We start from the raw sequence: 27663 nt of genomic DNA on the forward strand, positions 1-27663 counted from the left end.
ATCTCATATTATAATATAAATATGCAGTAAATTCAAATATATGTACATCAGCCTGTATGACTCAGAGGGGACGTGCAAGCACAAAATTGCGATATGAACTCCTCTCTGTCAAACACACATTTCCCCTGAGTGTTCTGTCATTTCCGTGGCTGCATGTGTCTCCAGTTTCCTTACTGTCAAAGAAAGGCCTAAGGTACTTGTTGTATCCTTTCATCAGCCTCTGAATGGTAGGCGGCAGGATCTCTCCTTCCTTCACTTCTGCGTTGAGCAGCGAGCTCTCTAACAACCTGAGAACAAAGACGGAAAAAGAAAGAAAGAGAGCGAGAGAAAGGCAGAAATAAGAATTATTTCTTTCTCGTCGTGCATTTACCTGGTAGATTCTTCCACACAACCGCCTCAGCTATTCACAGAATCTGCAGGGCGTCAATTGGGTTCTACAGCAAATCTTTCAAACTGTGCTAAGCCAAAGCAAAGGCAGAAGATTAAAATGGCAACTTGGAACAGAAAAACGTAAAGAAATAGAAGAAAAGACCAAAAAAATTGCTTTGCTTCTTTTAATTATTAGATTACCTTGAATTGACTGGTTGCAGGATGTTTTAAACCATCCATCTTTGTTTCTCCTTTCACTCACGCATTTAAAATTGCTGTTTGCTTTCATGAGATTTCTTTTCTCCCGTTCTTTCTGAATGCTATCCTTAAAGGCACACTGAAGTGTGGGAAGATGATTATATTGCTGGCAATTGCGGCAGGGGAAAAAAGAATACTCATTGCGCCTTCCCCAATGGTGTGTGTGTGTGTGTGTGTGTGCGCGTGTGCGTATAAATCAGACTCTAAATACAGAACGCCAGCTCTGTAGAGAGAAAGCCCCAAGGCACGTGCTATGATGTAAGAGGGGCTGAAGCAAGACAGATCAGACCATGTGCAGAGGCAGAAAACATTCATCTCCATACACTGGCAGCATTTCAGACCCCCCTTCTCTGTCACTTGAGCGCCGCTGTAGTCAAATGTATGACAAAGAGACAAAGAACATAGAGATGAGCTTTTTTTAATACACACTATCAGCAAATATCCATATTGTCCAGTGCTGCGGTGAAGATGTTTTGAAACATCAACAAATTAATTTTGATTCCTCGGTGTAATTGCTGTAAACATATTAACTGACCCAAATAATTAGTTTCAATCTGATGCCAGTGTTACTGTTCACGAATCACGATGGTGTCCTCCATAAACCCTGTTTCCTTCTGTCAAAATGATACATGCTGCATGTTGGTAAAACAACATTCTCCTTCTGTTGTGTTTCATAAAACAATTTCTCTTTACTCCATGGAACAATCCAGCTCTTCTGCTACCTCTGACCCTGTGGGACACATGGCTTCTTCTTCCTGGTGATGACCTTGTTTGTACATGTTAATTATAGTGCATCTCTAGATGAATGTGATGATTTATTGATGATAAAATGCTACATGGAACCCATTATAACTTGGCTCGCTGTAGGCAGACACAGCCATTGCACTTCATGGAATGAAATTAAAGTCTAAAACATTACAGATATGCTAACAGCTCTGTGTTGCTGTGCTAAAGCCACAACTCTTTCAGTTAAAGCTAATGTTAGCATGGCGACATGCTCGCAATGACAATGTTAGCATGCACAAAACACAAAGTGCAGCAGAGGCTGACCCCGGGAACACACTGCCTGTGTTTGCATGCGTGTGGTGGCTGCGTCGCTGCTACTGCCAGCTTTATCATTCTGCATAGTTTGCCTTGGATAATAGTCATCAGGAGGCTTTTTGACAGATAATGTCACTAAATGGTGGACAGACCAACCAACACTTCCCTCCCTATACCCCTGACACTAGCATGGCTAGAAAGTGTGATTTGACTAAAGTGAATAAAGAGGTGTTATCAACTATCATTTTTCACTTATATTCAGTTTTTGGCAACATGCTGCCTGAACTAGTTTTATTTCTAACATTTGAGCTGCTTTGAGCTTTGAGTGTTCAAAATCTGACTGATTCACTGCTCATGATTGACTACGAAAGACGATAGCGAAAGGGAAAAAGCTCCAAAGTTGTGCAGATTTTCTGCATTAAATCACTTCTCAGTGAGTCCACATGTCCCTTTGAAAGAACTACTCATTCTTTCCATTCCCCCCTCATGAGAGAACAGACTGTTCTACTGGTGGATCCACCACATGACCTGAGAGCTGAACATCTGGACCAGAAAGGCTTCTCCAAGAAAGAAAAGCAGAGAGCAAGTCCTCCCCATGAAACTCAGAACTGGTTTCACCTGACTGTGTTGAAATCAGCTTAGACAGTGGGGTAGCTTGCTCCCAGCACACTGTTGCTATGCTGCATGAAGTCTCACTCACATGGCTTGCAGCCTGTTGTTTAAGCAGCCAACAGCCTTGGATGGGAAAGCCATGTTAGTGACAGAAGTGACAGCACTGTGCCTGTGGCATACTGCATTATCAATCTGGGTCGCCCAGTGTGACCCGCGCTACCTTCACAAATGCTTTTGCATCTCTTTGAAGGGATATGGTGCATAGCATCACTGCCGTGATATAGACGAGGAGAGCTGCCAGTAACGTAAAAATAAAATATGTTAGAAATGGAAATGTGTTGAAGACATAGAAAATTTACTGGTTGAAGAAAATATTTTTAAATTATAAAAAAAAAGACTACAATTCAAGGCAAATGCAGAAAACATATAACCGCAAGTGCCATAATGTATATCATGGAAGTGATTTACTATGATATAGCACTTACTGATAGCAACAGAACTATTTGTCTTGGATGTTCACAGATATCTTACAGCCTGACAATAAAACCCTGCTTCCTTGACCAGAATCTGTGCTAAGAGCCCTCAGCTTCTCTCGCCCCATCCATCTCTGTAATTCCCCAGACTCTCTATCGTTTGGCTGTCTAAACCTTCACCTGCAGACGGGGATGAGACTTCAGTTCTCCAACCTGCCAAACAGTTGCTATCCACTGAGCCATAACAATGGAAAAAAAAAAAAAAAAGAAAGATCCTGAGAATGCTCCAAGAATCACACAGGCTGCTAATATAAACAACTTATCTTTGTTTTTTTTATCTGCAAAGAGGCATGATCATGAAGACAAGAGGATATTTATGCTGTGTGCCGCTGTGGTAACCACACACTGTAGCACACGCATACGCATACACGCATAAACACACACAAACAAACATCACTCATGTTTATGTCCTGTAGGGCCCCTCTCTATTCAGATGAAAGCACCGTCTGCGGGATGCACACTTTCTCAGATAGCTTGCTGACAGACCTGACACACCTGCCCACCCGGGTGCCTTTCAAGAATAACAAGATGACACCCCGAATGCCCACAACTGAGCTGAGGAGGGCCTCTGCCATACTATGTCACAAGCTGTTGTTTGGCTTCAACACAATTGCAAAATCATTTGTTGGGTCATGCATTAGCTGCTATGGAGATCCATGAGCATTATGGCATTTTCCGAGCAGAACATTTGAAAGTCCACTAGTGGTAAAAATGTCAGAGCAGAGGAAAACAAATCAATGATGATGTGGTTTAGTATGATAATGTAGAGGTGAGATGGTTAAGTAGCACTGTGACCTCGCACCTCATTATGTGAACCCACCCGCTGGGCTTCCTCCCACAGACTAAACACATTCAGGTTCCACTTGAAATGCCTGTGGGTGTGAATGTGTTTTTCTGTCTAGAAGTGTTAGCCCACTGATGGACAGACAACCTTCCCTGGGTGGACCCAGTCTCTGACCCAGTGCATGCTGGGATAAAGCTTCTGCCCAACTCTGACAAGCTATATTTGAAATTGACGGAGGGATACAAAGATTGTAAAGTGGTGGCATCACAGTGCATCAATGCACTAATCAGCTGCATGAATAAATAAAATTTTCCTAAGGCAACTTCATGAAAAGTTTTACATCTGCTGAAGTTTATACATAAAAGGTTAATATTTGAGTGAAGTCATTAGATCTTTCCTATGTTTCAAAGAGTGGCTGAAAGGGCGGGGACTATCTGGCAGCTCACGTCATGTACAAATATCGCACTTACAGCCAGACAAGGAAGAGGTGAGAGCGTATCAGTGTGCTGACAACGGTGGTTATTGGTGTCTATCCAGACCTCAAGCATGGAAGAAAATGTAATTTCCTGAAGTTTACTTTTGTTTTAATCTTTGGTTTGTTACTGTGTATAGTTTTTATTTAAATGTAAATACAGATCTTAATGTAAATGCAGGTCATATGTTAATAAACCATTCTGTTTACGGCATTAAAAAGTCCTTTATGTCTTTGAGAGGTTGTTGTGTCCTTACCCTTATTGAGACCAAACCTACGCCCTTGGTCTAACCTCTGTGATTCGCGGGTAGTTCGTTGGTGTGAATGAGTTGCCATAAATAATAGTTTACTATAGAAAGAGCTTCCACCACAGAAACTTAAATTTCTTCATCAAAAAATCGTAGTGAGCACTTGTCTTTCACTGACAGTTGATCTCATGGAAGTGCAGTGCAAGTCACACCAAAAATGCATCCAGCAGATTACGACTACAGCTACAAACTCAACAGCTGGATGTCGACATGAGCGACGGAGTTGCATGACACCGTCTTATTTATGAGGGCCTAATCTGTCATGGCACACGTTCCAGCCACATTATGAGTACAGACACATGACACTGTGGATGTAAACAACACCTTCTAATGTGCTAATTGGCCAGCCACAAATAATTACTTCTTAGGTCTCTGAATGTGGTTGAAAAGGAAGTGCCAGCAGGAAGTAATGATCTGATCTGTCCCCGTTTGTCATGATCAAAATCTTCCAGTGTTCTCAGTAATGAGCCCCTCTGGTTTGCTTATTCTGCTCCTCTCCTGTCTCTATCTTGTACTTTGTTTTTGTTTTGTTTTTTCGCTCGCTGCTCATCTTTTGTCCCATTTCCATTTGTCTCTCAGAGTATTAACAGTCAGTGTCTGACATCAGTCAATGCACCATGATGAAGCTAATTAGCATAAATATTACACCCATAATATGACCTCTAGCAGTGCATCCGACATGAGAAATGAGCATTAAAAAAAAATCCTCATATGTATAAGGAGTGTATACACACACACACACACACACACACACACACACACACACACATATGAACGTACACATATATGTATCTATATTTATATATATGTATCTATATAATATTCCCTGAACATCTGGCCAGCTGTAGTGGTACAGCCATGGGCAGCCTCTACCACCACAGGATGGCCTCTGTGCCTATATACAGTCTGTGGCCTACAGGCTATGCTCATGTGTCTTGTGTTTTAATGCTGGATGTGTGGGTGGAGGAACAGGTTCAGACAGAGTAATACAGGGGTGACAGGGTGGCTTGGAATGAAGGACTCGAACCCTGTGGGGGGAATTCGCCTTTTCAGATCTTGTTTCATTACATAGCCTCCATGCAGAGCTCCCTACCCCCCCCAACCCTCCGCAACCCCCCTCTTACTCTTCTTCCCAATCTCCGATGCACACAAGGCAGCACTTGCACATTTCACAACAGATTAATTCAGTTGAACATAACCCCTGCAGAGAGTTGAGTAACACTCACTGTGGACCCCCTTCTCCCAGTGCTGCTTCCAGTCTTCCTCCCACTCAGTAGTACACTCAACTCCAACCTGTTTCTCACTCTTCTTTCACTGATTCATGTCATTCCTCATTCCCCAAACTCTCTCAGCTGGCCTCCTTTTTGCTGCAGAAATCCCTGCTGCCACTGCCATATTGTGACACCCCAGCCAAACAAAGGAGTAAAACATGTGTGTATATGCACAGGGAGCAATTTGACCTAATACTTCCCATTCAGGAGTATGTACAAATGAGCTGAGCGCGGTGGGTTTTTTTTTTTTTGTTCATCCAAACTAGCACACCTACTAAGTTATTCAGTTACATAGAGTCTCTATCATATTATCATATAGTTTCCTTCCTTATTCTACCAGTAAATTCAATAATAAAAAGTATTGAATCAAACCTGATATGTTAAATAGTTGAATTCCCCCTTTTGAGGGATTGCTTCAAATGATGTGGGTTATGTCACCGTGATTTAAATGAGGTCATGGAACCATATGAAACAAGGCAGGTCCTTTTTTGACCTTCAAGGTCAGAAAATCAAGCTAATTCATATTCAAATGACAACTAATGATATTTGTGTCTTAATTCACATCCCCGGATCAAATGAAAAACCATAGTAATTGGTTCATTTTATCTCCATACAAAGCTGAAGTTACACTGCTTCGCTGCATGACGGTTTCCATTGTGACTTCCGTGGTACAGTAGGCCGTAAGACAGAGGAGGCATCCATTGTTTCGTGACAGGCTGATGGGGAGAACTGGTAAAACATATGGCATTAACTCAATTGCCAAGGTGTGCTAGAAACCTGAGCTTCATACATGGTGCTTCGCCTGTCAAGTTGTATTAAATGTCTTCTTTTCTTCTTTTGCCGAGAATATATTCATTTTTTGCCGCTGTGAAATGGGATTTGAGGAAAGTCGCTGCTGCTCTCATATACAGAGATTAATCTCTCACTCATCAGGGACTTCCGAGGCTTCCTCAGACCCCTCAGCCATTCCAGGCTTGGAGCTGCAGAGGCAGGCAACCAGGCACCACGAAAAAAAAAAAAATAGTCCTCCTGAGTTTGTGTCGCAGGCTTTTGTGGATAAAAGCAGCTGTTTCTCCCTTTCATGCTATCCCAGGCAGCTCTCTAAGCCCCTCCACATAGGAGAATAGAAGCTCTCCCTCCTGCCAAATACAGAACATTTACTGTCTTCATAAGCCCACTGAAGTCTGATGCTCTGAAATATGTGACTTGTGACATGAAAAATGTGTGACTCTATTCTGGCAAATCTGCACATGTTATATGTACACTTTTATATGGTTTTGGCTTCTTCAATCTACTTTCTAACCTCAAAACTAAAAACCTACTGGAGTTGTAATTAACCAGTAGAAGGAGAATACTGTATCCTTTACAATCCTGATATGTCTGCTGTAATGCTAAAATAACTTAATAATCATTCCATATATAGATATATAGCACTGTATACTATTCTGACCTGGGTTTCATGAATAATACATGCAGGCCTGGAAACCTCTGCTGAATATTGAGGGGGCAAAGTAAGATATGTCAATGAAGTCTTCTATCCATCACCCCACCCCCCACCACCCCGCGCGCCCCTGCCAATTAAACTGAAGTACTGCTCACTTTGCGCTATCAACTTGTCATGCCCTCTTATATCCACACGGCACTCAATCAATTACAGCACCGGCACAATCAGAAATTAACCAGGATCCTCAGTCACACAGTGGCTTAACAGGGCTTTTCATGTGAGCTTTACGGCATGTTTGTATGCTAATTGTGTTGTTAATGTACAAGCTGCTGCTTTTATACATGACTGCTCTCCAAAACCCGAAACTGTGAAATATGTGAAAGTGTATTCTTTTATGTGTGTGAAGAGTACAACTATATCATTGCACTGGTAAACTGCATCCTGACAAAAGAGAAAACAGAGACAAAGGCTGTCTAAACAATAAACGGTGCTTGATTTGACAAGTGGGACTCAACATAGCATTACCATTCTTCAGTGAGTTTTTAGAGTGATTAAATACAGCTTTTGTGAACCTGCTGTGAGACAAATCCAGCAGACAGTCGGGAGTGCTGATGGCCTGCTTTCAGTCTGATGTTTATAGATCCAAATTCTTGCTCACCTTATGCTCCTTATGCAGCTATGGCAAGATAGTGTCTGAGAGTCAGCCATGAGTAATTGATTGTGTGTGTGCACAGCTTCCTGAATGGACTCATCCCTGGTGGGTTGCCGGTTGTCATGCAGGAGAGAAGTCCCCTACTCCTTTCCTTAATGCGAAAGAAAATTATGCCCGGTGCTGCAAGATAATGCCATTTCTACTGACTGCAAAACACTGATGCAAATTTCAGGGCCTTTTGGGAACAGAGTTTAACGGAGAAAAAGAAAATTCAAACTTGCAGGAGCCTACTGTACGTAGCTCTATAATCATGTTGACAAATGCTGTGTGAAAAGTGAGTGACTGGTTTTGTGGACTGAATTTTGACTGTTTTAATTAGAGGCAGTGTCACATTGACAGAAAGGCTGTCTTTGAGAGAACTTGTAAAGGGATTCATGTGTAAGAAGGCATTTTATCCAATTTCCACATTCTCTTTTAGTGCAAAAAATGAGTAAGTGTGAATAAATGCTTGTATGGCTGGCAGCGATTTCACAGGGCAACACTGCTGATGCAAAACTTTTGTTTTTTCACCAGCAGTGAGGCTGTAGGGGTAGCAACATCTGTATGTTGGTTGGTCTAACAATACTGAATGGACTGCCTTGAAATTTAGGATAAATCCTGACTTTGGTGATCCTGTTATTTTTTTTTACTGTAGTGACACCAGGAGGTCAACAGTTTTACTTATCCTGTGTAACACTGCAAAGCCTACTTGTCAGATTACCACAAAATTAGGTGCAGATATTCATGGTTCCCTGACGATGTATCCTGACGACTTTTAATGATCCTTTTCATCACGATGAGGTTGACATTTCAACAACTCTTGGATGGACTACCATTAAATTTGGCACAGATGTCCATGAAGATGACAATAAATTTGGTACACGAATTCATGTCCCTCTCTGAGTTTTCTACCTTTTCATCTGGTGCCACCATCAGGTTCAAATTCCAATCCAATATTTTGGACCAAATACCTGGAAAATGAATGACAGTTCCATCAGCTGTGATGTGACTGACAGACTGGTTAGTTGGCAGACTGTATTGAACCAGCCATAGCTTGCCATCCCATCAGGTCAGGTCCTTACCAGGCTAATATTGTGTAGTCTGACTTTAGCAATAGCCTCAACACTGGCAGTCCATTTAATTTTAATCAGTCTGATCATCCAATAACTAATTTATCTATTTAAAGGAATAGTTCTGTGTTTTGTGAAATACACTTATTGGCTTTCTTGTTAAGAGTTATATGAGACCGATACCTCTTTCATATTTGACCGTTAGTCACAACTAACTTCAGCTAACTCCAGTCTCCTGGTTGTAGCCTCATATTTAATGGACAGATATGAAAGTGGTATTAATCTTCTCTCTAACTCTCAGTATATACTCAGTATGTCTTGAAGGAGGTTAGTAATAATAAACACTGATATATCATGATCCATTGATTTAAGTGCATCAAGTTGAACTATGAAAAATACTTTATTGAAGTTTTTTTTTTATTTTTATTTTTTACCTCAAACCCTTGGAAACAAATAACATTCTTTCAATTAAAACTAAACTGTGTGCAGATTCTGAAATTTAATGACATCAAATCTTGGCTGAAAGAGTCTAAATCAAATGAAATGGACTGAAAGATTACACTGGAGCTTGATGCTCTGTTGACAGAAACTGTAGACGCCAGCTGCAACAAGTCAGATTTTCATTAAGGGAAATCATCAAAGATACATTTTATGCTTTTGTGGGTAAACTATAATTACTTCAGCATTTTTTCCTGTCCATTACAGAGTAATGCCATTACCAAGGAAAAAACTGATTAGTTATGAAGAAAAATTTAACCATCCAGAAAAATCCTATCAGCAGGATAATTAACAGTGTTTTCCTTTCAACGCCAGCCGAAACGGAGTAACAAGCTTGTTAATGGATGCCTCATCCGAACATGTCCGCACGTAAGTGAGGGAAGAGTCATGCAAATTTATGCTGAATTCAGAGCCGTCATGGTGTAAACAACGTTGCTGTACTGACAACCGTGTGTGAGCTAGGAATAGTGAGGTTCCACATGACAAACTTATAAAAAACTAAAAGCGTGAATGTTAATTTATTTCAGCCCTGGGAATATGTGTTTGGATATGGATGAATGTAAAAAAAAAAACAAAAAAAAAACTGCCAATAAGAGCCACCATGCCAAAATTAAATGCACAATACACCAGCACTGCACTGCAGGTAAATTTACAATCGCACAAGTCTGAAACATGGTTGAAATTATTATTGTGAAGCCAGAACCATTTGAAGATCAACCACACACAGATGTTTAAATACCCTCGCAGTTGTCAACTTGTCCAGGTTAAAAGCACCTCCTCCACCACCCCCGACTCTCCAATTAAAGGCTGTCAGAAACAAGTTAAGCTGCTGACAAAGAACATAAGAGTTAAGAATAAGTTGGCAGCAGTTTTGTCACAACCATGAGACGGCACATTAAATCAGATCCCCAGGGTATTCCAGGGTTCGTCAAGCAGCACTTAATAGAGTTCTTTACTATTTTGCAGAGTAATATAATTCCAAGTATAATAAAAGTCTAATTATATTCTAAAAGAAAGTCACCAACCTACTATCATTGTGCAGATAAATGTCTTGGGCAGGATTTTGAGATGCATCATTTTCTTTAATATAGTTGTTTTTAAGTTTTGATGAAAAAAATAAGAAATAAGAAAGAAAGTTGCATAAAGTCTCCACACTGTGAAGCATTTATATTCTGCAAATGGAATTTTGAAGGGAGAACACTTGGAGCCTGGAAGCTAAATCCTTCTCAGTGACAATATGTTTGAAGAGAAATTCTTCACTGAAAAAGCACACCAGACACCTGTAACGTTTTTATTTTGGTAAACGAGCTGAAAAAGTGTGGATACATTATATCACTTTTATCAGATCTGAGTGTTTGGTTTTCCTGTTAAAGGGCAACTGCATTTATCAAAACTTTTATCACCCTACCTAGAGGTTATACCTACTGTACCATTTACAAAACAGCGATTTTCTTCATGGAGGCCAATTCCAGCTTACCAGCTCATTTCACAGGAAAACACATCCTCAACCAGGGAAATGGAAAGCAATTAGAGTTTGATTGGAAAAGTAATCTGCAGACTGCAGACATTAGAAACTAGAGAGAAGACTCAAATTTGTGATGCCATCAGCAAAAAAGTTAATAAAAGTCCCTTCTGGTACTGTAGTTTGGGGTTCAAGTGACAGAAGCAACTATGAAAACAAAAAGAGGGATGTTTTGGAGACAATTGTATCCTTTGTTGTTAAAAGCTAAAAATACTGAAATCAAAACTAGTGAATTAACTAGTGAACTTTGTCTACCCTTCATTGTTCTTTTCACTGTGGAGAAGTTTGAGCCTTTGTAGCTAAAATCTGTTCTGATCAAACTGATCAAGAGTCCTCTGGTGTTTTGTTATGTTATGCTGTACTGTATGTTTGTTCAGAGAGAACGCTGCTTTTTCACTGTGAGGATAGGACTTCTGGAGTGCTGGGTGCAGACACAGGGGCTGATGTGAAGCTAGCTGTTAATGGTCAGTAAAGTCCTGTAAACCGTAGGCTGGCTGCTTGTTAAACCATAAAGTTTTCTTTACTATTTCTAAAGCAGTGTCCCAGTTCAGGGGCTGCATCCTTTGGAGGATGAGGTCTACGAAGGCCGCTGTCGACCACAAAGGCCAAACCGAAATGAGACAGTCTGGCCTACGAAGGATTCCCACTTCGCATCCCCAGCTGTGCCCACCATTACCATTGACTCACAAACCACCGCTCCTGTTGCCTAGCAACCTCTTGAGGTTTTAAGGCCCTTGGTTTTTAAACAGTTGTACAGTTAGCTGTTCAACTGAGCTGAAACCCAATACTTACATTTAAAAGTGTGATCCTCAGGCTCTCACGCAAGTAATCTTGGGATCCACCCACTGGAGCCTTTGTTGCCCAGGAAAAGAAGGCCGCATTTGAAGGAGCCTTCATAATGGGACAGCCTTGCTTCGCTGCTGTGATGCAATCGCTCTTCAAATACAGCCTCCAAATGACACGGCCCCTGAATTGGGACACAGCTTATACCTGTAGAATACTAAAAATAATGTGACTTTTGTCAATGGTTAATATGTAATGTGTGTAACTGAATGATCGCGGTGTTCATGCCCACAACCAATCATCAGCGAAATGACAGAACGTGAGTGGTACTCAGAGCTGTACTGGATGTCGCCAACTTGTGAAAACTGGGGAGATTTCGTGAAGTCTCTCGGCCTGAACTTTCTGTGACCTCAGAGTGATTCAATTACAGTGTTACTCTTGAGCGTTATCCTGGGATCATCAGGAAGTGAAGACTGTAAAGCTGTGGTGTGTGAGTCTATGAGATGCATGACAATCAGTTTGCAAGTGGCTTTTAACCTTGAGAAAGTGGTTTCGTTGTGAGGCAGATACAAAGTAAACGTCTATGATCTTGAGTTTAGAGTCCCTGTCTGATGGGATAAGCTATCTGCTACAGTAACATCCCTCTTAAGGCAAGCATGTGCTTCTTTATTAAATCTTCTTGTACACGAGCTCTAAGATTTTTAGAGCTCAAAGGAAGAGCCAAAATAAGATCTCTGGTTAGTATTAATTAAAATGACACTACAAAGCGTTATCATGGTAATAAGAGCCTTATCCGTGTCTTCAGCTTTGTAGTCTTGTAATGTGAAATGGACCTTGGAGCTTTGGAGGAGCTCATGAACAGATACTGTACATACAGTACAGGCTTACTTCTTTAAATTTTCTCTTTGGATACTGAATCACTTAACTAAATCCATGAACAGTCACATTGAGACAGTGGAATAGTAGCTTGCAGGCTGTAAGTGACACCGTAGTTGTTTGATTTAATGCTGTCTAAGAGATGGAGTGCTGACCTTTCCAGTTTATGTCAGAGATGAAGGTTTCTAACCAGGAAAAGTGGTAACTTTTGAACTTTATAGGATTTGTACCCTTTTCTGCAGTCACGCACAGTCTGCCATATGTCATCTCATAATTTCATGTTTTCTGTAACAAAGCAACAGTAAAGGTGAAATGAAAGGACGGTAGTAAATATAAAATACAATTAGTGCAACACAGTTATTCAAATGTTACTGCCTTTCATATTAGTCATGGACCGATTTGCTCTAGAGAGATGTTTATGTCAAACATTTCCTCTTCATTTTTGCTATAGCACAGCTCCTTTCTGATCACATCATTGACAGCTGTTTACTGTACTGTAACAGTTTCTTGTTTCGGGTCATCTAACACCACTTACTGACATGGCTACATCTTTTATGGGCTCTGATTTCTGACTACACAATCTGAAATGTCAAACAAGTCCTCCGGCCTTAACAACCATGTAGGCTGTTAGCTCTTATCCTCAATATTAACCACAAGAGCGGACCAGCGGCAGGTACACCGGATACCTGTTGTCATGGTAACAATAATAAACATGCAGTCAAGGTTGTGGAATGGTTCCAGTTTGGTTTGGTTTAGGCCAAAAAAAAAAACTACTACTATTTTAGGAAAACGGCTTGGTTTGCTACTAGTACTACTACTTCCTCAAGGTTAGATGATCTTTGTCATGGTTACAATAATAAACACGGGTGGTGGAACAGTCATGGATGACAGAATCAACACTAATCATCAGTTTGAAATGAGAAACTAACAGCTGTCTCATGTTTGAAAGACAGTATGGAGATGTGATAGTATTGAAGTCTTCTTTATACTTGCCCACAAACAGAGTGGAACAGGAGACCTTATATGGCAGTTTTAGTGGTGTCAGTAATGATAATGATGAACTCTCATGAAGGTACACATCCTCATGAATAACAGTCACTTATCAGGCTGAAACAAGGAATTTTTAAAGTTATAGGATGAACCTATGCAACAGCCAAACCTTCCATTTCGCTGCATAAGTCATGTTTACATCACGGCTGATTGGAGGCAGAGCCAATGCGTCATTTGACCTCTTTAGCGAATGCTGTTGTACCTTTTTACATTCTTGACAAAAGTCTAATGTCAGCAGGTCTGGTTTTTTTAACCAGTGTAAAAGAGGCTTTAGGCGCAATATATCCTGTAGTGGCACTGGATGTAAATTGTGAGGTGTGGATTCCTATAGGAACATAATTCCTGGGAATAATGGGATGGAGAGGGTGCCAGTGGCCAGGACTGGAATGTCAGGAACAGGATTAGCTGAACAAATGCATGCATGTTCTAGTTATGAAAATTCACGAAATTCAAATGACAATTATAGTTTAAACATTAGAATTCAAATCACATGCCCTAAAACCTCACACTTCTAAATGGGAACATCTGTCTCATTTATCTGCTGCAGCAGGGAGTGAGATCAACTCCTCATGCAAATTTAATATCAATCATTTGTTAAAGAAGACTCTGTTTAATAGAATATGTTTAACCCTGTCAAGAAGAGAAAGAGAAATCTAATTCTTAGACCCTTGGGACACTTCCTGCAGTCCAAACAGCCAGCGAAATAAATTCACATTTACTTTCCTAAATCAAGTGTTTGTATTGTTCCCCAGAAATCTGTTGTGAGTTGAGGACAAGCTGATCTTGCAGAAATACAGTACATCCAGCCCATGATTCAGAAGGTCGAACACTATAGAATAATCCGGTCTAGAGTGAGAAAATTCAGTGACAATAGCACCATGACTAACTTCTGTGGAAATGAAAACGGCCGAGGAGCCCAACAGAGGGAAGATATTGTTCCAGATAGGGGACCTACAATTAAACTTAATGAACATGAAAAACTAGTTTTCAGTTGGCTTTGCTGCAGAAAGTGATAAACGATGAATTTCAAATGGGCGAGACAAGGCAATTACTAACAGCCGTCGTAGTAAAGAGAAAAGTGGATTTTGTAAAATTTAAGAGAATCTCCATTGCCTCATTATTTAACGCAGGGGAAACGAGGCACCGTGGTTTTTTGAGTGAAAAATATAAATATTCACTGTTAAAGACTTCTTCCTTGACCTGTCCTCTGACACAAGATAGTTGACTTGAGACGGAACAACAAATTTTATATCAATTCAGTGGTGCTAAATGCACAATTGTATAATCTGACCACTTAAAAATGCAGTCTAGTATTTAATGGAATTGAAAAAAGCTGCTGAAATCCTTAGAAAATAGGAGGTTTTTCAGCTGTCATTAAGTGAAGACCTATTTCTAACCAACCCCTCATTGCAAAAATCCTGGAAGCTTTTAGTATAATCGCTGACAAACTAATGGGTGTAGTAACATAGGTTATGATGCGTTTCTATGGTTACAAGTGCAATAACTGCAACATCCCTGGCTGCAGTTTTAAGCCACTTTATGTAAAGGCTAAACTCTGACCTTATGTGTTTTTTGTCTTTCAGTCAAACTTAAAATGGGCCGTGGCATTATTTCTGAAACATCAGTGGTGTTATAGTTTGGTAACCCTTGACAAGTGACAAGAGAGAGAGGCCTCAAGCATTAACTTGTCAAAAGCAGTAACATTGAGGATCACTCTTCCAAATCAATGTGCCATATCATTTGTTGGAGTCTAATGTCATTCTCTCACTGTTGAACATACCTTCAAACTACATCCAGTGACATTGTCTGATTCTGATTTAAGAATAGAAACAGTAAAATACTCCCAAAACTGAAAATTTCTTTTAATCCATAATCTAAACAACTCTTCATAGATATGATATAGTTACACTAAAAATGTGATTTTTAACATTAAAAAAACTCAATATTACACAAGTAAAATATTATTTCAAGTCATTTAATTTTCCTCATGTACCTCTGAAATGTTCCTTTTTGTGGTGTCAGGTTTCAGACAATCCAGTCATGTAATTATCTGAGCATAGGGGTACACTAATCTCTTCAGTGACAATCAATAAAGAAAGATGACATGAAATGGATTTCTATACAGGAGTAAGTCGTGTTTCTCCAGTAAAAGCAAGAAGAGCATAGCGTAAGCCTTTAATCTGCCTGTAATAGGCTTCGGCAAAATTTTATCCATGCTTTCTGTAACCAGTGCTGTGAAACCATTGGTGCCTATATTCAGTATTATCGTGCTACTTTATATTATTAAGCCTCTATTGAGAGAGATTAAACGAGAAATCAGGCATGACTGCTTTGATGCTGCAGCCTGTGTTTGTAAATGTGGGCTGCTAAATTACTTGCAGAGGAACGCAGTGTGGTTACAAATATATAAATATACCCTTTCTACCATGAAGCTGTTCTAACAAAGAAATTCACATTTGATCATATAGTTGTAAAATTAGATGACTGCTATATGGAATACTTTCTTCAGATCATTTTTTGACTTTATCATGGATTATACTAATTGGGCTAAACTCTAACCTCTGAATAGCGATGCTGAGGCTGTGTGCTTTATGTGCTACTTAGAGTGATACTTGACATTGAAAGAGTTTGGAGGGTGTCGTCTATTGCTTATAGTCTTTCCACAGTGACTTTGCTGGATCTAACATTAGCCTCAAATTTTAGCATGCTAACTAGCTTACCACCTAAATACAGGACAAAGTAAGTCTCACTTCCAATGCTACACATTAAGCACATTAATTAACTATCCACATTTATTACTTGGATTTCAGGTGTAACAGTCGAAACTGTGAAATGTGCCTAAGACATGCTGTGTTTCCTACATACGAGAGGGTCTGCGTCATCAGTCTATGCTTTGTTTTACTTTTTAGGTAAGCAGATGGATGCCTATTAATGAGCTCTTTATTCTTTTTGTTCCTCAACTCAAGAGTAACGTTTTGTGATGCTTCTGTTTTGTTCATGTATGATGGGATAGAGCCATCCATCCGGGCATGGTAAGGTTGAAGTGTATTAAGTTAAAAAACGACAAGTATTGTGGAAGTCCCAGCGCTTGTGTGGATGTGATTTTTTGCCTCCTCTCCATTTCTCCACACTCTCCAGACTGCCTCAACCCAAGTACGTGGACCCAAACTGTTACACAGGCTACATATTCATGAATAGCATATACATTTTGTGGTATTTCCTCACTGCGTGAGAGCTAGTACTGAATGATACTAGTACATTTTTTTGCCAGGGAGATGCAGCTTTTGCTTTTGTCTTATACCATATCATATATGTAGCCATAAATACCCATTTAAGCATTTTTAAGGGCTCTTGTATTAATACATTTCTATATATACATACCTTATACTTATACCTATATACCTTTGTTTTTTTCTGACTTTCTAACTCTTGCAAAGGGCACCATCATCAATGGTTAGAACAAATTAATCAATGCATTAAAAAATAGTGACTGATAAGTGACTTTGAAGCGTGTGTGAGATCTGCACCATTGCCTCTTTTAGTCAACAATCAGTCAATTAAATACTTCATATGCAACCAAAGCCATGGCCTTCCGCTTCACATGAGACAGATTCAGCATTCTTTTTTTCATTATGTGTTCTAAGTAATTGCTTTTTTAATAACAAGTTTAGCTGTGATCCTTAGCCACTCTTCTTGAATTTCTTACTTTTATTCTTTTCACTCAATAAGAAAAACAGTGCTCCAGTGCTGCCCGGGTTTTCAGTGATAGCCATTGCAACATGAGAAATGGAAGATATCTGAGGCAAGATTGACACACAAGCATTTCAGAATTAGCCATTTGGAATTCATCTATATTGGTTTTATACTGTATTCTCAACATGAAGCATGACATCAGTCTTTCCACAGAGTTCAAACAGGCCATTCATGTCCCTGTGAGCATTTTCTGCTCGAAGAATGTGTGGCGTTCATGACCCTTTATGAGCTTCCATTGTAGCAACTTGTGACCCGTAACAAGGTACTCATTTGTTCAGAGGTGAAGGTCTTGGCAGTTTCAGCATTCTCAAGGTCATAGGTCATTTTCATAAAGCTGTTGGATCAATGTATGTATGATGGTGAAAATGGGTGTAAAACATTTGTATTCAGCTGGCAGAGCACTCTTTCCTAATCACCCTAAAGCTATCAAGGCTTCTGAGCTGAGTGCCTCATACTGAGAGGGTTTGCTGATAGGCTGCAGAGCATGGCAAATCAACTTTTCACGGTCTCCATACACAATGTCACGGAGGTCATACCAATTATGTACTGAGCTGTTTGGTACCATTTGCAATCGCTGAACATTTAATTTTCATAATTAAATACTCAGGATTAGTTTATGTTTATCAAACACTATTAGTTATCAATGAAACACACCAGAGTACTTATGAACATTTGATGGTGAAAACTCAAAGGGGTCACTTGTCACTAAATTTATCTTAAATTTTCAAAAAAACAGTTTTTTCATGCTGGGCTGAACATCACTGCACTGACACAAAGAAAAAAACGTAATTTCTCTATTTTCAAGAGCAGTTCCAAACACAAGCTGAAGTGATTGAGCATCACAAGGCAAAGCTGCACACTAAGCCTTTTGTTTTTATTTGAAATGGGAGTCAATGACGCTGACACTTGGAAATGCTTTTGCATGAAGTGTAGGCTATAGAGACTGTCAGCTGCATATATTTCTCATTCATGTTATTATATATTACATATGAATACTGTGTATTGTATATTATTTCTGAATAAAGGTTTTCATGGGTCTGAACTGGACATGAAGAAAAACCTACCCAAACCTTATCCGCTAATGCCAAGAGTCCACAACCATGCTAACAGCTCTGTGAGGCTGTACTTTGGCGCAGTTGTGCTTTGAGCTAAATGCTAACATACTCAAAATAACAATGCTAACATGTTGATGTTGATTATGGAGGACAGTCAGACCCAGCCTAAATAGACCAGAGGACAATTAGGACCAATCAAGTGCAGCCCAAACAGACCCAAATAGATTGCTGCATTACTGGCAGCGGAATCATTGCTCCGGCAAAAGAGCAGCAATACACATCATTTGTCCTGTACTTCATGCTTTTTACCTTTTGCACACATAAAAATAAAACTTGCTTTTTTCATGCAGTTATTATGTAGAATGGCCTCAGTGCTGAGAACGAGTCTGCTTGAATTGGCGTAAGTCATCGACCTATGGGCATTGGGAACTTACCCCAGCTCATTAGATTGAATATAATTTGGACCCAAAACAATGTCTACTTCTGAGATATCTCTGGGTATCTACTGGGTAATGAGTCTGCAGAACTTGGCGGCTAGCAAATAGCATAGCTACATAAATAAATAAAAAGAGAGGTAGATAGACAGATAGCTAAAGTTACATTTGAAAGTCATTCTTTCAAAAATAATATTAAATTTTTGTACTGATAAATTGACAAGCAAGATGCTTTGTACAAATTCATATTCTTATGCCTTTCTAAGCCTTGACTGACAAGCTTCAGTGCTTTGATGTCCACAGTGCAGTGGCTGCAGTGTCATTACACATAGATAGTTCACTCAAACACAACAATGATCAATGTAAAAGTAATCTGCATGGGATCTTTGAAAACTCACAGATTCATGAAATTAAGTCATTTGATGCTTGAATGACCCAAATCTTGCATATTGCGTCTACACTGAAAGCAGATGCATTTGGCAACATACTAGTGTAGCAGGCAACCTGCTACAGCACATTAATCCCAGAGCTGATTGTGCAAAGAGGCCCTGCACTAAACAGAGAATATCTTATAGCAGGATTCAGTGGGACCCAGAGGGTTTGCCTTATCTAATATGTGCAAAGTGCATTCTGTGCTTTGAAAATAAACTGTAAGAAGAGGAGAGGCTTCTCTTCACGGTAACAGACAAATATGCACCAAAACATCCCATCATTCTCTCCGTATGACCTCTGCAGGGATTATAACACCAATTGTATGCAATGACTGATGCATGTGGTGCTGGATCCTGCCTCATCGCTTCTGCTCAGCAGTGTCATGAACGTGGCGATGGAATTTCAATGCTTCTTGTCTGATGCATGGGGAGTTGTTATTAAGTATTGATGGTTCACAAGAAAATGATACAACTGAGTACCTCTCTCTATCCTCATACAATGCTCTGGTGTTGTTACAAATTAGAATCTGACACGACTTGATTATGCTTCTTGCCCGTTAAGATAGCTGTGTGGCTACAGATCCCAGCGGTTGTATTTCTGCTTCTGTGAGCGGTCTTACCTGCAAATGAGGAGAATGGTGAACGCGGTCCCTCCAGATACGGAGAAAGCCATGGCTGCTGAAGGAGTGGAGACACCAGGTGGAGTTTATCTGCAAAAAGAGCACATAGAAAACATGCAATTTAGATGTGAATTTAGATAGCTATAGATAAAAAGGATTTTTCTCCCTTTGAAAGCAATATTGTTCAGTGCATCCTAACAAAGATGCAACACTGTGCTTTTACTGGACCAGTGACTTCTAAATCTTCTTTTCTCCGCTGGCAGGCATCACAGGTGGTCTGTGACCCCTTTCCTATTTTTAATCTTTACAGTCTACAATTCCAAAAATATTTTTCTACTGAAATGATATCTATCACCAAGGTAACAATGGTTTCTCTGTGCCACTTGGTTATCTCTCACAGATTCTTTCACAGACACGGAAACATGGGACAATCCGGGCGTATTTCTAAATCACACTGCGGCCATTTACAGTACTGACATACCCGAGAGACATTCTCAGCCTATTGACCTCTTGTTAATGACTTCACCCCTACTCTAAGTCTGGTACAGAGTTCCAGACTTGGGTGAAAAGTAATAAAGCATATTGCAGATTCTTTCAGAGAGACCTCTTGTTCCTGCTCCCTCCCTCGCTGCCTCTCTTAAGATAAAAGCAGGCTGAATACCTTAAGAGACCAGAATGACTTAAACAAGGAGACCTGAGTGCCGTGGATGGCAAGCTGGGCTAAGGAAATATTTAATGTCAAGTTGAAAGCAAACTTCTCTGGCTGTGGTGTTAAAAAGTAGCTTTACAGTGATGTAAGGTTTGCAGTAAGACATGTTTGGTGGTGATGTTACCTTTATAGCTACAGGTCTGGTTACATAACACTAAGTGCATGGCTCTGCAGCACTTAAGACAAGGCATTATCACTGCTAGGGGTAAATACAACATGGTTACCACAGTAGTCTTTGTTACTGGGGTTACGCAGGCACACAACAATTACATAACTTGCCCACAGGCCCCACTGTATTTTTTCATTTTTTTATGGACATAAAATCCATTTGGTTCATTTTTGTGTATCAGTGGTATCGCCCACGGACATCAAGTGAAAAACTATACTAGTTATCAGTACTAGTTATACTGAAAGTGTCTGCTCCAGGCATCAGCAGATCAGAGTTGCACCACAGACAGTGTTTTATCCTGTGACAAGAGGAGAGTTGACCGACAAGACAGTGGTGGAGGATTTGGTGTGAAAGTGAAAAGCAAAGCATCTATGTGGGGATATCTCAGATTTAAACCCAATGCCTAAAGGGAACCTGATAACATTAATGAGGGTGGCAGCATCTGGAGGTAACACTTCTAATGTGCAGCTATTGAGCTGACATGTCTTTTCTTGAAAAACATCCAGTATAATTGGTTACACACCTTGGCATCACGACTGTACAGCTGACAATGGAATTTACCACCACACCAATAATGACTTTATGTGCTGTACTCATGGTAGTGTACGTAAATGACATGTATAACATAACGCATATATATTACAGTAACAAAATACAGTTAAAACTTAGATTATTTTCAATGTTACAGGCTACAAGTTTGGTAGCCAAGTGGGCACGCATCAAGCAGAGCACATTGCACAGAGCTACAATCAGGACTCGTCTACATACTTGACCTATGACCAACTTTGGTCATAAATGGAGAAAGCATTGCAAAGATACAGTATGGCCTACACACTGTTGCTGTTTTTGCTGCCAGTTTTGTCACAGGCGAACGGACTGCAGTGAATGATGACATGTCTGATCCTGACAGAACTGCAGGGATGTTTGATGTTTTCATTCACTACTGAAGTCATGCTCATTCAGCTGTCCTGCATTATGAGTCATGAGCAAAATGTAGAAAAAGAATATAAGTGCAGACAGAAAGAAATAAGAGAACGAAATCTACAACATACTGCAACCACAGAATATATTAAAAGAGCAGGATTTCACATACGACTAACACCCAGGTTTAAAAGACTCAGTGATCAAACAACAGGTAACACAATTAATTTTAGCATGACAGCTATTTTTCCCTTGTGAGAGCTCACATCTAAAAACTAGCCTAACAGACTGTGTGTGCTATTCCAGCAAAGTCAGTAAATGAGTAATACAGGAAATCACCTTCATGTAGAATAATTACAACTCCTTTTTAAAATTTAGAGCTATTGCTAATACAATTTTTTTTTTCAGTACTGTGCAGTAGAAAGAAAAAAACATCAGTTATCATATTCTACTGCACACACCTCCTCGCTGATCCGTCATTCACAGCAGACTGAGCAAATGTACTCCATTTGTACCCAAAAATGCACCACTTGAGAGTGATTTAAGCTCCATAAGGAATGTAAAAAATAGCAGGGTTACTTTAGGACTGATGCACTGGTTTATGCTCTGCCCAAACAGTATAAACTGGGCTGCAAATTAGTTAGTGGAAAAGTTATTTTGGTGTTTTTTTACTAAAAATACAAAGCTTATTGCTAACCTTTATGCATCACATGGATGGCTACACAGAACCATCTGGGAAGGTCTTTGTTGGAAACTGTTTGGGAAAGAGCAGGTGCTTTCAAAAAATACATAGCAGGTGATCGAGGAACTATCTGTCTATTACATCTGTCTATATAGGAGAGCGCTGAAGAGGAAACACAACGAAACACAACAAACCACAGTCTGAGGAGCTTTGAAAGCTATTTAGCTTCGCTAGTGAAATCTAGTTAGCGTGTCAGCAAATTTTTCTCTTATGAATACCAGAACAGTCACTTGTCTGTAGCTGCCAATGGTTCCTCCCTCATAGGGCGCCGATGGTCCGAACCTTGGACCCTGGCAAGATGGATTCTCACTTATGAGAAATCCAGCTGCTTTGGTTTTCTTAATACCAAATACATTAAGATATTTCCCTGCTCCTTCAAATACAAATTAGAAACTACTATTTGCATGTTAAATACTTTAAGTACATGCATTAGAAATTCTATTCATCCTTTTCATCACTACACTAAATGATAATCTGTATATGCAATTGAACTGTATTCAAAGAACTGAGTCAGTACATTACAGCACACTGTAATCGGTGGTATGTTTAAAAACCTGTGTGCCATCATAAAGAAATATTGAACGTAAGATTATTTGTCTCATTGTGTGTAGTGTATGCCCTAGTTACTCAGGGAGCAGATGTGATGGTCGGACAGTAAATGAGAATTCTAGGCTACATAATTTATTTTTTGTCTATCATGTAATTGGATTCATCTGTCACTGTCTGTGGAAAACCTTTTGATCTTTTGTCAAAAGTAAATTAATTACACAACTTTCAGACGATCCTTTGTGGCCTTATTGCTCTTATACAGTACACAGCCTCTAACCAAAACACACTTCTAAAGCGTCCATAAAAAGAACTGACTGTTGACTATCACTATTTTAATCCAAGTCTTCAAAGTACCAAATTTGCTTATTTGTTATTTTAGGAGATGAGACCATGATTTTTCCCCGGGTTAAGCAGAGCTCATGCACCGATATCTCCACTCTTCAGCCCATGTTTGTTTGTTAAATCTGTCCTGGCATGCGCCCAAGCTCAGTGACCATCCTGATGAAGGACGCTCCAATGTGGGAGGATGGATAATAGTCTTCGAAAGTGAAGCCTGTCTTTCAGCTATGACTCTAACTACTGACAATTTGATTTTAAGCTGACTTGAAAAGGGCAGCAGCAAATATAAAAAGATATTTCAGGCAGAACTGAGTCACTTCATCTAATTCTCTGGACTTTCTCTCCTTTGTTGCTCTTCAAGGTACTTATCCCAGGCATCATGGATGAGTCACATCAATAGCATATCAACCTTTGTGGCCCCCAAAATGCAAGTCCACACCGAAATTCACTTATTCCCATTTTTTTCCTTCATAACAATGGCTTACTGAACGGCAATGTTTTGGTTGTCGTTGTAACCTGCATTTCATAAACCCACGTTATACAACAGGAGAGTGTTCCCTGCATTAAGAAATTGACTTTAACAGGTGAGCACCAAAGCTGCTACAGCAGGGGAAGAACATCATCACCTGGGTAGCTAACCGTCACTGTCACATTAACAACAAAACATGTTAACACTGTATTTCTATGCATTCCACATATTAAGATAAAGCATCATTTAACAACCTAGCTACAATGTTATACTCGTATTTAAAGTGCTTCTTAGCTAGTCAGCTAGCTAGCTAACAATGCTAAAAAAAAAAGAAAAGAATGTGAATAAAAACACAATAGACCAACACACAAACCATGGCTGTGTCCAAAACGTCTTCCTTGCTCACATATATTCTCCTACTGTATCTGCATAACAAACAGTCAATAGTTTAGTCTTCAGCCAGTAGTAGTAGTAGTGTTCCATAGCAATAACAGGCCTTGTTGACAGCAGATATTTTGCCATGTCATTGCTGGAAAAGCACAGGTGCAACTAATAACATTAATTATGGCTATAGTTCATTACAGCAGGGCTCTGCAGTGCATGCTGGCTCACGACTTAGCTTACAGAGACATCATTAGTCTCATTATGTACACCTGTGCTTGTTTTGCTGTCACAAGTCAAAGGTTTTCTGTGAAAATGCCTATTTCCACATCTATGAAAGATAAATGGTAGGACACTACTTTTCATACAATATATATGTACACAGTAGTACATATGTTTGTTATATATACATTTTACATTGCACAAGGTACAAACAGAAAGTGATGCTGGACTCAGTCCATGGCTACATGTTTTCATTGCTCTTTTTTTTTGTCACTTTACGTCCAGGGTTTCACAATCCACAAATCCATTTTTTCCTTTACAGATACTGAACCCATAACTTAGTGTACCTGCCAGTAATGAATACCAATTTGCTAGCAGTGCTTTCATTTTCCCCAAATTAAACCATTTTTAGGATCATTTATCTGTAAAGAAACATAGATTGCTTTAACAATACCTGAGTCAGCGGCCCGTCATGATAGAATGCAACTGGTAGGAAAACACTGAATTTATTGATGATGTTTCACATGATGGAGGTTTTCTTTTGATTGGTTTCTGCAATGAATTGAGGATTTGTTTGGAGAATTTTTATTCTGTTTGATCTTTTACAGTGATTATAATCTGAATATTAGGCTCCATGTAAGCATACCTTTTGATAGTTATATCCTGCTATGTTCATTATAAGCCGGCTTCATCAGCTTATGGTTTATGTTTTTCAGTGAGGGCAGGATGTTCTGTTTAGGAGAGAACATTATCTTCCTGTCTCATCTATCAGTGTTTTTAGCAGGACCATAAACTAGCAGTTCCCATCAAAAAATCAGCTTGGATCATCAAACAGCTTGAACTCTTCCAGTGTAATTTTTTTCAACAGTTAATGAGTCAGTCACCGGCCTGAAATGGTGTCAGACAAATCATTTTCCACATGTATCTGACCTATCCAGTCCGGTAGTGAAACAAAGGTGAACAAAGAGATGATCAAAAACAAAATGGACTTCAAACAGCCCAGGTCTCCTGTCACATTCTCGTAACTCTCGTAACTGATCAGGGTCCTTTTCGAAGTGTCAGTCAGCAGGACTAAGCAGCCACATGACATGCTGCTGTAAAGACAATACATTACAATTAGGTGACAGAAGACAGAAAGAAAAAGAGAATATCTGACGTCAAAAATGAATGAATACAATCTTTTATCATGAGTGTCAAAACAAAAGTTAACATTTTCCACAATATAAAGGCATTCTTCCTTACATCCAGACCGTCCAAACTTCAGTCCAGCTTCCTTTTTTTTTTTTTTGGATCTTCAAAATTTCTTTGGCAATTCCACAAGTACACTGGAACAAAAATAGCTCTAACAGAATCACTAATGTGAGAGTGATGGAACAGAGTAATGGAGCGTTTCACTCTGTGCTAGAATAGTTTCATCTTTGTTATCAAAGTCTCCCAGTGATGTTGTCAGTGTAGGGTCTTTAAGGTTCTTGCCACAGTCTAACCAACATTTTTATTATGTAAAAGTATCTCAACTTTGTGTATTCCTCAGCTCACCTCCCGACGGACACCCCCTCAATCTCACTTTCTTTCTTGTGCCGTCTCCTTTTCTCTTTCCAACACACCATGATAGTGTCTCATAGAAACATTAAGGACTCTGTGGATTTCATCTAGACGAAAGTCTCTCCTCCCCTGTTTTCATCTGCGGGTTTAGAAGCTTCATTTCAGGCTCTGAGTGACTTCTATTCCTCATCATCCCAGACAGGTCTCTAGGGTCCATCATTCTGTATTATTATTGGGATGAGCTAGCAATGTTGCTGCTCAAACATACAACTGGCAATTACAGCAGTGATCACGACGGTGAGAATGATCAGGAGGAATCAGAAGAGATGGATAGGCCACACTTGTAACATGAATAACAGCTTTTTCTGTGAGACCCACATTACAAAGAACTGTTTAATGAGTATGAAACAACTACAGTAAAACATTTATGTGTAAATAATGGTAACATTAACCTCGGTTTCATGGTGAAATAGGCTGTTAAATATTTTTGTCATAGTTTTCATTGATGAGATTCATGGTGAGTGAGTGACACTGTATTTCATCTATAAACAGAGGTTCATCTATGGAGAGGTGCCCAAGCTGACATAGAGAAGGTTTTTACCCAAAATGTGCCACTTTGTGTTTTCAAAGTATGCCATGACAAAGTGCTATAAGCTAGGATTTCTTAATAATAATAAATAAGAGAACCAACAATGACATTATAAAAGCGCATAATTAAGGGATTTGGACATATTGAAGACGTCACAAAACACCACTATAAAAACTCATTAATTGAGAAGGACTCATTCATGCCTCCTGGAAATAAGCTTTTGAGATTAAAAACAAAAAACATCCAAAATGCTTCCATCTTTTTTCTGAGAGAATTGGCATTACTACGTCTTTGGCTGGGCTTAATGACTTCTCTTGCCTATAGAAAACACAGATGAAATGGGGTGTTTCATTTCATTGAAGTGTCTTGCAACAGGAGTAGTTACATCATCCCTTTTGATAGAGCTCCTGTGTTCTGTGATAGGCTCTTTGAGAGAACAGGATGTCTCACCTACTGTATGTATACTATACTACATGGGCACTGTATTATATAGTTTTGCAGATGATAAAATCCTTAATATTGATGGTTGTCCCATTAGTAGGGTAGTTAAAAGACGAGGGTTTTGGCATAGGCTACTACTTTATACAGGCTCCATGTGGCCTTGAAATGGCTTTGAAGAAGCTCAGTTGCGAGCAATTCATGCTCTAACAACTCTGTCTCTTATGTTTCTCGTCCATTTACAAGTCACCATAGATATGTCCCTAAAGATTTCTAGAGGAGAACTGGAGTATGTGCCAAAGATGTTCTTGATGTGGAACAGTTAACAAGGTGTGGCTTAGATTTGAGCAGGTTTGTTTTGCAGATCAGCTTCAGTTGATCGGTGGACAAGTACAGATTAATTTCAAGACATTTTAGTGCATTGGACTCACTCAAAGTCCAGTGAAACTTAATCTACAGTATATGACTGCTTGAGAGCTTCCATGGTCCTTCAGCACAAGACCTCTGAGCCATATTTCTATCACATGTAATCCTTGAAAAGTAAAGCCTGAGGGAAACCAGTTGATCTGAAGATGCATCTGGACACTGTGACAGCTCGAGAAGGGACAATACCAGGAGGACTTGTGCCATCAGATTACATTACTGATGACACATGACACTGTGCTACTGAGTCAAGGCAAAGTCCCATTAGACATAAGCCAGACATGGACTCAAAGTG

At 39.6% G+C, this 27663-nt stretch overlaps 1 protein-coding gene across 1 annotated transcript in view; it reads right to left on the reverse strand.

The window, feature by feature from the left end:
* Positions 1–27663, reverse strand: part of LOC130181745 (gamma-aminobutyric acid receptor subunit pi) — a 46314-nt gene that overhangs the window by 16750 nt on the left and 1901 nt on the right. The window contains exons 2-3 of the mRNA XM_056396144.1: positions 19876–19965; positions 175–287 (exon numbers count right to left, since the gene is read on the reverse strand). Of these exons, the coding sequence (XP_056252119.1) occupies positions 175–287; positions 19876–19928 (166 nt within the window). The 5' untranslated portion in view covers positions 19929–19965. The remainder of the gene's footprint in view (positions 1–174; positions 288–19875; positions 19966–27663) is intronic.

The sequence above is a fragment of the Seriola aureovittata genome, chromosome 14 (genome assembly GCF_021018895.1).
Source record: "Seriola aureovittata isolate HTS-2021-v1 ecotype China chromosome 14, ASM2101889v1, whole genome shotgun sequence".
Classification (NCBI taxonomy): domain Eukaryota; kingdom Metazoa; phylum Chordata; class Actinopteri; order Carangiformes; family Carangidae; genus Seriola; species Seriola aureovittata.